Source organism: Brachionichthys hirsutus, chromosome 15 (genome assembly GCF_040956055.1).
Source record: "Brachionichthys hirsutus isolate HB-005 chromosome 15, CSIRO-AGI_Bhir_v1, whole genome shotgun sequence".
In the NCBI taxonomy this organism is placed as follows: Eukaryota; Metazoa; Chordata; class Actinopteri; order Lophiiformes; family Brachionichthyidae; genus Brachionichthys; species Brachionichthys hirsutus.
The window spans coordinates 2945461-2958111 of NC_090911.1; the positions used below are offsets into that span (position 1 = coordinate 2945461).

Consider the following 12651-nt stretch of genomic DNA (forward strand, 5'->3'; position numbering starts at 1 on the left):
AATAGAGTCATCTTACACACCACTAGCCTATGTTGGCTGGCTACACTCTCTCCTACCAAGACCTTACAGTCACCAACCTCCTTTAAACTGCTCTGTCTACACTAGATGTAGTCCCCCTGTGTGCTCATCCCTCCACTCTTCTTCTTCTTCTTTTCCTTCACCAACATGCCTGTTGAGGTCTGCTCCAATCATGACTCTTTCAGCTCTGAACCACTTCATCCAAGTCACTCCATAACTTATCCTTCTCCTCTAACTCATGTGCTCCTACCTGTGGAGCATGTACAGTCTGTGATAATGGAGCTCAAATTGGGGAAAATATTTTCATCTGAAAAATAAAAGTTGTTCTAACGTTTTCAGAAATACAAGAACACTTGGAGGTTGCAGGGCCAAAGTATCAAACATGACATATCTGACGTACTGTGCAAAATTTATATTAATATCATTTTTCTCCCTCGTGTCTGAGTTATGCCTCTAGCTGTGTCTCACTGAGCTCACAGGAAAAGTCAGTTGGATTTCATAGAGCATCAGCATCAAATAATTTCCGCTTTCTGTTGGGATTTTAGCAGCATTGTCTTGTATAGCAGACAGCATGCTTTGATAAGTTAGAAATGTTGCACGCTGCTTGCTTGGTTTATTGTCCCTTTCCAAATGCAGAAGACACCACATTGGCTTCATACTGGAAAGGAAAAAACAACAGGCATTCAGCCTTAATTTCATTTCCTATACAGACAAGCCTGTCTGAGAGAAAAACACAATGCAGAGGCAGCTTTGGTTCTGTCAGTATCATGATAATATTTCGCTCCGTTGCGTCTCACACCACTGACGGTATCGTGACACTTCCCTACTGATACTTCCAATAAATTTTAATTAGGAGAACTGGGACATAAATGGACAACCCATGGATCATACTTACCAGACTTTGATGCCTATAACTTCTCAATGGTGCTAAGGATTCTGATTTTATAATTGGAGATATAATACAAATTTTGCTGTGGAAGTAAGCCTTTCTTTGCTTATACTTTATATTGTGTTAGCATTTTAGATTCAGTTCATAGCAATTCCAGGTCATATGAAGGGATAATGAAGAATGCAAAATTGAATAAAAATAAATAAATAGGGTATAACAAAAGGTAGAACTGAACCAAATAAGTGTGATGAAAGGTTCTTTTCAAGTGAGTCCAAATAATTGAGTGCGAGTGTGATTATCTCCTGGATTTGCATGACATTGTGTTTCTCAGGACAAGATGTTCTGTTTCTTTTGAAACCAAGTAATGAATAGTCATCTCCAACACTAATAATAAAATAGAGGTTCAAGGTTTTATAGAGAAGCAGGGAAGATACTCATTTCTTGCTATCTGTAGAATTATATATATTTGTAAAATGAAAACAACACGAGGAATTGTTACATCTCCATGCAAATGTGTTTGGATCTGGGAAGATGAACCCTTGGGATTGAAGGATTCTTGATCCTGTCCATCATTTGAGTTTCAGACTATGAATTTGTAACAATGCATATGCATTAACAGGAAACAAAATTTCGCAAAGGTCTAGCATGATTTACATTAAGATAACATGCAGTTCAACATGAGACAGCAGTCACCGAACATTGTTGGAGTAAATGTTGTATAATTGGAATTTGTAAGCAAAAGGGCTGTCAAAAATAAAGAATGTGTTTTTTTAATTGAGTATTTTCCCCTCACAGTAGCTCAATTTCCTTCTTTTGGATTCTATTTCTATGTCTGCTGTTATGATTTTCTTCATCCATGCACTGTTTTATAAAGTCGCTCTAAAATAAAACTCATATTTTTGATATGTGCAGCTTGCATGAAAGACCGCCTAAAAAACAAATCAAGACGAGGGTGATATTGGTGACATTGCACCAACTCGTTGCAGTCACAAGTGTAAAACAATGACATAAGTAAGCTTCCATTTTACAGGAAAGTTCTGGGATTTAGTGAGGGAAGAGTGTTTGATAGTTTCGTAGATTTTGTCTGTCAGACAACTAAAAGATAAATATGAAAAAGGAAAAAAAATGGGTTGCCAAATAACTTACCTTTGGATATTTTGACATTGTTTTTTTATTTGATCTGCATGGCTCGATCCCCAAGTGTAACATTTAGTGAGAAACAACAAGATGCATTTTTATGTGAGAATGGCACAAAGACCAAAAAGCAGTTTCAAGCATGACAAGACTGACATTGCAGTGAGCCCTAGATTTACACTAGTAAATCATTGCATAACAAATCCTGATACATCATGATGACGACAGTCTGCTCTCAATCTGCTCTGAAGTGTCATGAATCAACGATAATTTTCTGTCTATTAGGTTTTTTTTTCATTCCACCTGTTATACTCAATCCCAGTATGTCAAAGGGGCACAGTGAGGAGCATAAATACCATTACAGTGTAAAAAATGAATGTCCATACAAGTGTCTAACAAGACTATTGTAAAAAACTGTTACATGGCTGGCTGAACTGAACTATGTAAAAACAGATATTGACAAAATATTTTAGATCATTGAGAATTCCATTTATTTTACTTTTGCTGTGTGCAGAATCTAAAAATCCCTGGATGTGACATAATCTGAGAGACAGTTTAGTATTTGCCAGAGGAAGTTTGGATGTGATACATGAGAAATGTGCTCCTTACCTTTGAGTAATCAAAGCTGATGACTATATAAAAGTCCAGCTGGACAATTTGAACTTAAATCCGATGTGGACTCGACGTGTTTCCAGCTGCAGCATCTGCTTTAGTCTGGTACAGCTGCATTTTTTTTATTTTATTTTTTTCCCCAAACATGTTGGCATGCTGTTCTGATTAATTAATACAAATGAAACATAAATGTATGATACACCAGTCAGATGCCTACTGGGCCTATTCAGACCGAGCCTGAGATGACAGCGTGCTTACAGTTCCAAGATCATGAATTCATGTATCCAGCAATTACGACACAAAATTGTATAATAAACATTGAGTTTTGTTCCTCATGCGTCATACAAAAGACAAAAGCTATATCAGGTTAATAAAAAAAATAATAAATAATTGTGTCTCAAAAATAAACTTGAACGTAGATGAGGATTTGAGGAATGTCTCGGCTTGAGGACAGAAGCTTCTCTATAATCTGACCGTATGGCCGCCGATTCTTCTGTGGTCCTGCCAGACCTCAGCAGGCTCAGCAGGCGGGGGGCTGGGTCACGTGTTGCCTTTTTATATCCACAAGTTGCTGTCATCTCACCTTACAAATGTCACTAATGCGGGAGCCGAGAATATCCTGCACAGGTATTCAGTGTAGCACCAGAATATTTTTTTCTGGGCTGGAGAACTAATTTCCCAACCAACTTCAGAAAGGGGACGAGTTCCGCAGGGCAGCGGCCATTTGATCTGTTCTATAAAATGTTCAAAAGGAATGTGTTACAATAATGTAATTTATAATGCAAATAAAAGACAAGATAGTCATTCAAGGAAAATGAGAATCCTGCAAAATAAATGCTCCAAGGTGTTTCTCACCATGGGTGGGACTTTAATATATATATATAATAAGAAGTTTGGAACTGAGGTTCAGCTTCATGCCCACAAATGGTGATCTATTCCCAAGTGATGTCTTTTCATTCAGCGTTTATACTTGAGATTGTATGACTGCATTGTTTCCTTTCTAACTGATTTTTATGCAGAATAAAATGAATATGAATAACTTGATGTTGTTGATCTGACAATTGACTGTGTTCATCAAAGCTGTGTGAAAGCACATGAATGCAGCATTATGATTACACTATTGTGCTGTTCAAATTGCTTTACCAAGGTTGTTAGGAATGCAGGCTCTAAGAAAACAACATTGAGAAAGGTTATTTCATCGATTTAATTTTCCTCAGACAGATCGGCAGCAGCACCCTTTAAGAGGCCCTACATCTCAAATACATCTATCTTAACTTGCGTGCAGTAGTTTATGTTTTTTCCAGCAACGCCATTAGTCAGATGATCCGACATATGCTGCAGTATAATCTTCACATAATATGAAGCCTTCTAAACTGAAGAACTGGTGACAGAGTTCCTAAAATATTCCATGCTCTATACGCATTATCTAATGTACAACCGTGACTATATTTAACTTCAAGAAAATACATTCTGATATGACAAATGTCTTTTCACAGTCACGCCTTCACGCCATGCAGACCCAATCATATAATCGCTTCATGCTATATTAGCTTTCAAGAAATCCATCAAATTGAATCTGATGGTTCAAATTATTGTTGTCATTAATATTCATTTGTTGAACCGAACTCTTGTGTGACGTGTGAAATGGGGTTGCGACTTTTACATTTGTTCAATGTCAAAATCGACACTGGATCGTCGAGCTTAATAAATTTGTACAGCACAAGTTTCATTTTAGGTGTTTAAATATTATACTTTGGCAACGTTAACCCTCCTTTTAGCCTTGTGTAATAAATGCATGAGAGGTTGCAGTGTGCTCAATCTTCAGTTTTCATCATTCATTTTGTAACTTGATATCAAATGCAATCAGAATGCCTTTGGCTGTGATGTGACTTATCACATCGAGCCAGACATTTCCTTTAGCTATCTTGTAGCTGTCAGACAGTCGAGCGCTTTTAGCCGCCCTACCTCTCATTGCTTCACATCCAGAGACTGTGAAGTGATTGATAGCGCAGCCATAATGCCATGCCTATTCTGTCAGCGTGAGAAAGGCCATGTCTTCTTGCTTCCTTTCAGGACTTACATGACAGGAGTGTAAGTCCTAAAGAGCACCGGTGCCATTAGAGCATCATCCTCATCTGTTAGTAAATGGATTACGGGGCTGCAGCACTGGCATGCTTTGATATGTGCTTCGGCTTTATTGGAACAGGACATATACTACTTAGTCCTCAATTTGATTACAAGTAAAGCCTGGCATTCCAGCCTGGCAACCCCCCCCCCCCCCCAATACTGCCTGTTTTATCCCTCTATGGGTGGATGCTAATGCACTTTGATGGGTTTGAATTGCATTTGTCACTGAGTTACTTTGGATTGAGAACCATTCCATGTACTTCACATTTGACATTATTGCAGTTTACCCAGAAAAATATGAACAATAGTACTACAATCAGATTTTACAAGATAATAGATAATAATCTATATTCCTCCAAATCAAGTCAACCATTTTATTTAGTATAGGTAGCACACTGCGTTTACTGCAGAGACAAGTTTACTTCAAGTTCTAGTAGAGTATTTCTTGGAAATCACAAACTCATTACTCAAATCTCCTTTTTGTCCTCTGTGCATGTAGATTTACTGATAGCCTGGTTTTATTTGTCCTTGAGTGTGCAGATTAAGAAAGCATTTTATGCAACTAGACCTTTTTCTGTTCAAATTAAAAGATGAGGCGCTCCTTTCTATTCATGTAATATGTTTGAAATGAGATTTTTTATGGACATATTTTTGACTATACTGACACTGTTAAATGTATTTATTAATTAACATTTTTCTTGTGAATAGAGAAGAGGATTAGCTGTCCGTAAAGTCAGAAACATCTACTTCAACAACTGCCTGGAAAGAGAGCCTACCTACTTTTTTATTTGCTTTGTTATTATTACTTTAAGTCTTTTGAGCCTTAACGGCTAAATGACCATTCTAGTGTACAACAACAGGGATTAACATTTTTTAAGTGCATCTCCAATGGCTGCTGCCTTTCTTTCTTTGTGCTGTCATACTGACATTTTCTTAACTCTTCTTGACATTTTCCGGCTTTCATCCTTAGCAGAGGCGCGTCAGATTAGGCACAAAGATTTAGTAAATTGCATGTGCTGCACACGTTACAATTTGGGTTCCAATTCTAATTATGTCTTAACGTTATCTTGTTAAGCAAATGTCACTTTCATATCACTTCCATTAAATTATCTATTTCAGTAACATGAAAAAGCAAGTCATAAAATTAGATAAAAGAATTGAGTAAAATAAAAGTGCCCATAAATCTTCTCTGATGTCCTGTATTCGTGGAAGAGATAAGCTCTGATATCCAAAATGAGAATTGCTGTCTGTCTGTCATGTTTCCACAGGCTGTGTGCTTTAGACTTGCCTTGACTTTCATCCATATCCTGCTTCCTTACAAGATTCTTGTCTTCATTGCTCCCTCTGTGACTCCTTCTCTGTCACCGTCTCTCTTTCTCTCTGGCTTCTGACTGATTCTCGTTCTGTCCCGCCTTCCAACCTGTCCTCAGGGCAGGCTCAGTGCTCTTCATCTTTCATCTTGTGCCCGTGCCCCATCCTCGATGCCAACTGGTGCCGGGGTGGCTGCTACTGCATCTATCGACTCCAAAAACGGACTCACAACTCATTACATTTACACATACATTTCGAGCCATGCTCAGACCAGATGATGTTTTAGTTCAGGTCAAATAAGACCATAAAAGAAATCAGTATTTTATTTAGTTTGTGCACTAAACTATGCTGCTTTCAGCAACAATACAAATACATGTACTACACTTTTATGCATGTATTTCCCAAGTTGTCATCCTTTTCAAAACTATGAGAACAATTATTTTAGAGATGTAGCCATTATAATTCAATAACCTCAGTATACATATGTTTGAATCTGCATAATGTTAATCACATAAACTTTACTTCCAATGAGCCAACAGCCATGTTCTGAGCTTTCCTGTGCAGTGCTCTTAATTTGACAGTAACATGAGGGTTACTGACATTTAAGATTAATGTAGGTGTTGTTCATTAAACTGAGCCTGCAACCTTTTTAATATCTCACCACTGGCTTCACAGCTCTCTGTTTTATCTCTCTCTTGCTTGGCAGAATTTCTGAATCGTTTCTTCACTTTGACAGTTTCTCTCTCTCTGCCCTTTCTTCCTGTCTCTGCTCCAAATGCCACCCTCTTCCCCTCAGGGTGGAATGATTGCCCTTCTGCTGTCCATCCTGTGCCTGGTCCTGATCCTCTACACACGCAGGCGCTGGTGTAAAAGACGCCGCATCCCTCAGCCCCAAAAGAGTGCTAGTGCCGAGGCGGCTAATGAGATCCACTACATCCCTTCAGTGCTGATGGGAGGCCAAGCCCGGGAAAGCTTGAGGAACTCCCGGGGTCAGGGGCCAAACTCCAGCGGTACCCTCAGTATACGGGAGACACCGATTCTGGATGGGTACAAGCTGAGTGAATATTATAAGAAACAATTAGAAAGTACACGTAAAACACTTTATTGTAAACACATTCTGCTACTGAGGTGAATAATTGCATTACCCGATCCACATTCTTCAACAAGTAAATAGAAAGAAGCATTATGCAGGTTTATTAATTTGCAATGAGTTTGGGGGCTTTAAATTACGTACCACAACAATTATCCTGTCACGCTTTCAGGTCCTAAATGTTTTGTTGGCTCTGTTAAATCTTAGGAATGCAGATTATATTCAATTCAGATAATTAAGGCAATGCATGACTAATTGATTTCTATATCCTCAACAGATATGAGTACGACATTACTGATCTGCGTCACCACCTGCAGCGGGAGTGCATGAACGGCGGGGAGGAGTTTGCCAGCCAGGTCACCCGTACCCTTGACTCACTCCAGGGCTGTAATGACAAGAATAATATAGATCTCACTCCTGGTTAGTTGATACACAAAATACACACACACACACACAAAAAAAAAATCTACTTTCCAGAGTAAGAGCTAGATATATAATATAATAAAGTACAATAGAACCTCGGTTCTCCAACGACTCAGTTTTCGAGAAAAAAAATGGAGTTTAAAATGCTTCGGAAGTTGAACAGTTTTTCGGAGTTTGAACACACGAGTGGAGCCGAGGTGAACCGCAGACACGAGAACGAAGGCGGAGTCAATCGCAGTTGGTTCAAGTTGAGTCGACCATAGGAGAAAGACTGTGCAGATGTTTCACTTGGTGTATGTGTTCTTTCGCTTTGTTCTCTTTAGCTCTTAGTCATGGATCCAAAGTAAGGCAGCAGAAATACTACTGGAAAAGAAAAGAGGAATTAAAGAAGGAAATAATTGTAAAATATGAAAACGGCATCCGTGTCTGGGATCTCGCTGCAGTACGGGATGGAGAAATCAATGATTTAGACTTTTAAGAAAACTGAGCTAAAGAGAGAGAGATGGAACAAAACCCAGGAGAACAGCTACCCAGTCATTTTATGGAGGAGGACTCCCTTTCGAAGGAATAAACCTTCCCCCTCCCTTCTGTCCCTCCCTCCAGAAAAATGTTAATGTTGAATTCGGTGTGATCTGGGATGTGTTATAGAGATGAACAAAGCCGCGTGAGCGAACATGTAATGAGATGAGATCCTGAGAGAATATGTTTAATGAATTTAACCTGTGTGCCCTCACTTGAGTTTTATTTGTCCTATATCTTAGTCGTGAACTTCCTCACATGCTTCCTCATCACAGTCCCATCATAACAGGCACCCAGAATTCCATAACTGTTTTGAAGTCAGGATTTTATGTACTCAAGTCAATAAGATGCAGAATGTCAGTGATTTATTACAATTTAAGGTAGAATAAAGGGAACACATAATGGTCAGAGTGTAACGCAAAGTCAATCAAACTCCTGTGATATGGCGCTGTCCAGTTATGCTGTTGGGCAAACTGCACGGACAGCAGATGAAAAGAAGAGACAAGTAGCAAGGCGGGCGGTGGTCAGAGACATTTCCCTCTGTGTCCTTTCTGATAGACACAGATATTTTGGCACACAGAAGTTGCTCAGCTGGAGCAGCTACTCCAAGATGGAACATCCATACTTACAGATGCTAGAAGGTTTTCTGTGTCTCCCAGCACAGTGTAAAGAGCATGGAGGATATACCCGGAGACAGGCCAGTACACCAGGAGAGATGGAGATGGGGCGTAGTAGGGCAACAACCCATGAGCAGGACCGCTACTTGCTTCTTTGTGAACAGAAGAACAGGAGAAGCACTGGCTAGCCAGAGGTACCCTGACTGCTGTTGGGTACCAGGAGGAGATCTTCAGAGCCATTGTCAGACAATATGCTGGTGCAGTGGGTCTTGGGTTCCCACTGCGTCAGGACAATGACCAGCCTTATGTGTCTGGAGTGTGTCAGTAGTTCCTGAATGATGAAGACATTGATGATATGGCCTATAGCCCCCCAAGTTGAATCCAGTTGAGCACCTCTGGGACATCATGCATCATAGCACCCACTGACGGCATAACACACCACAGACTGGCCAGGAGCTGACTGAGACCATATGTCGTCTCATCAGGAGCCTGCCCAGATGTCGTAGGGAATGCAGACAGGAACTGATGAAACTACTGAGACAGTGTGATCGAGAGGAAATTCACACACGTTGGATCAGTCTGTGATCTGAGTTTTCCACTTTGATTTTACAGTCATCAATGAGATAAAACTGGGTTAGGGTTAGAACGATTGTTTTTACATGATTGTGTTCTCAATGATTTACACTATGGAATTAATCGATTTTCAACTGGAATATTTGATTTGTTGAGATCTGGGAAGTGTGATTTAATTGCTCCTTTTATAGTTTTGAGCAGTAAAGCAGAACTGAGGTGTGTTGTATGTTAACAATGGATCTAATTGTTATACGCAATTTGAAAGAGAGATATATTTTTTAGCTGGCTCTGCATTTTCATTGAGCTCTCCAGATCCTTTTTAGTGATGAAACTTTTAAATGACTAAATAAATTATCTCTGATGCTTTCACACTTCAGTTTTTCGAACATTATATCTTCCTCTTTTACAGCCATACGGTTTTTAATAAAGCAAAGCAATTAGTCAGTTTGTCAAAAAGTTTATAATTGCTGCTACTGGAAACGATATATATATACTGTGTATGTACAGAAAGATTGTTTTCCAAGCAGGGAACGGTATAATTACATTGACACAATTATAATGATTGAAATAGTCAACATGAAACCAGAGGAAAAATAATTGGATTTTTTAATTAACTGCTGAAAAATCCATTATTTTCTCATATAGGTGGGAAGTAATCTTCAGAAATGGAGAGCGAATGATAGGGGACTATAGTTTGAGTTTGAAAAACATCAAGGCTTCAATCGCTTTTTCAATGTAAAACACTTAAAGGAGACACAGCTCAAATACAAATGAGCTACATAATTAGTATCTAAGCTTAAATTGTGTGACTAAAGGAGTACAGCAGATTGAACTCTCCCAATAGACATATTCTTTCAAAGCATGTATTCCACTTGAAGTAACCAAACTCTTTTGTCTGCCAGTAATTATTCTAGTTTTTGTTTTTTTTCTTAATCACTGGATGTTGAAGTGGAGCAACACTCCAGTCCAAAAGGTTTGTGATGCAGTCCTCTGAATTTCAATAAGCTCCAAGGCTATGGTTTGGATTCCTCAACCTGAATTCATCAAGACATCATTTTTTGGTGATGTCACTTACAAGCTGTGTTAGCATGAAATCTAAACAGCGCTGCCCCACAGGTGATGGAGCCGGAGTGATCCGGTTTATTATGCATTTAGGCCGTTAATGCGGTGTGCTGGAGCAATAGAGCAGGTGGCAGAGCATGCATGGAATACTCAGCAATAAAAAGTGGGAGTAAAAGGAGAGTTCACTCAGTAGAGCACGAGAAATCTGAACTACAAATAACAATAGAAAATACAGTAATATTCAGGACTATAGCCACCCTAACCTTTTGTGATAGAATAATAGAACACTGCTGAATACCGAAACAAGTGAAAGATTGAATGTGTTTTTGCATTATCAAGCCAATCCAAACCAAACTAGAAAAGCACTAGAGAGAGCGCAGCTCATTCCCCTCCCAGCTGGATTTACACCGTCCACATGGTGATCTGGACCATCACCAAAAGGTTCTAGATTGTTCTTGGTATCTTTATACACCAACCACCAGTGAGTCAGAGTTGTTTTTAACTGATTTTTAACTGCTCAAAAATCAGATTTGTCCGTACCAAAATACAGAAAAACCATTTTCGTTGACAGGTATGTGAACCGGTACTCACTCGAGCGTCAAACTCAGGGTTGTGCACATTTTGTTTAATTTCAACTTCTCTGCATAACCAGTTTCAGTTAATTTTATGATCAGTATACTCAGTATACTCTCTATCCCAATATCACTAAAAATGGATTATCCTTGCTGAGCGTTAAGACATTTTCCAAACTATGCAGCACCTACTAGTAATCAAAAAAATGTATAGGGCATGTGGCAGATGTAAATGCTGCTGGTAAAACTTTCTGAACATATAAGGATGCGTCATCTGGGTATAGAAAATAGTTGAAAACATTTGTTGTTTTCATTTGTTGCGTCTGGACTCTGGACCAGAGAGGTGACGCATAAAGGATAAAAACTGTTTGGTGGTCTCTACATTTTTTAGGTGAATTACTCTTTTTGGGGAGATCATACAAACATGATGTTGTACAATAACGTTGTCGTGTCGCATGAACCACTTCTCTAAATATCTAACAAAATAGATAATTTTATTCTCTGAGACAGTTTATATTCTCTAAATGCATTTAATTTCACGGTAGATTTGCTCACTCTTTAATTTTGGCAGTTTGACTTCTCCCCCAGTAAACACCCTGCTGAAAGCGGTTTCATAGCAATAATGTATTTCATGCTTGCTACATTGTGGCTTTCAAACTTCCTACATCTAGTCAATATTAACTTTTTTTTTTCTTCAAATTTGTTTTCAGTCTCATCTCAGAGAGAAGGATTTCAATGTGTTCCTGACGTTTGTAATTACATCCCACTCTCTGACAGTGAGCGACAACACCAAGCTGGCTCTAATGAAAAAATACAAGGACAACATCATCGCAACGAGCCCCATTGACAGCAACCATCAGCAGAACACCCTGCTCCCACACAACACGTCCACGAACCAGCGCAAGCGTCTCTCCAGCAACACCCGTGGTAGGTAGCTGCCCCTTCATCAATGTTAGTGCAACCCTACAGCCTCAGCTGTTTCCCACAGATGCAAAAAATAAACCAAATTAGCAAGTTGATGGAAAACAACACTCCAGCAAACTCTTTTATGAATATCTTAAATGGCTGCCTCGGAAGATTTTAAACGCATTTGCCCAGAAATGCTGTAACATGGAACTGTCGAGAACAGATTGATGTTTGAGGCTTTAAACCAAAGTGGGTCAAAAGGTCCAGTGTTGTATTCCGACAGAAATCAGTGCTTTGTCAAAAAGGAAAAAGGGATCATTAATTTTAATGAGATCACCGTGGCAGTAAACATGTATTGTGACACAATCGAGTTAGTGCCAAAACAATTGGCAATGTCCTGCAACAAGCTCGTGTTGGCAGCCAGATATATTCATAACATGCATACCTGTTTTCAGGCATCTCCTGGTGTCAAGGTGCTCTTTTCTCCAAGAGACGGCTAGAAAAACAGAAAATGTATATGCTAAATTAGTGTTGTGACCAATGTTTTGTAGTTCAGAAGGAATGCAAAAAGTAAAAGTAATAAAAACATCTGGCCGAAAGTGTTCAATCCATCCCTGACAAAATAGGAGTGGTTGCCTCTTTTTAATCTTCAGTGAAATTGTCTTTATTTTGGCACGAAGAGGACAGAAAAAACATTGAAAAGCAATCCCTCTATACAGATTAAAGGGAGTATTAGCTTGATATGTGATATACAGACACACACACACACACACACACACATTTGAAATTGTTATGCTT

At 39.0% G+C, this 12651-nt stretch overlaps 1 protein-coding gene across 1 annotated transcript in view; it reads left to right on the forward strand.

Moving 5' to 3' along the window:
• Positions 1 to 12651, forward strand: part of astn1 (astrotactin 1) — a 212818-nt gene that overhangs the window by 45332 nt on the left and 154835 nt on the right. The window contains exons 3-5 of the mRNA XM_068748822.1: positions 6888 to 7138; positions 7459 to 7601; positions 11725 to 11874. Coding sequence (XP_068604923.1) covers positions 6888 to 7138; positions 7459 to 7601; positions 11725 to 11874 — 544 coding nt within the window. The remainder of the gene's footprint in view (positions 1 to 6887; positions 7139 to 7458; positions 7602 to 11724; positions 11875 to 12651) is intronic.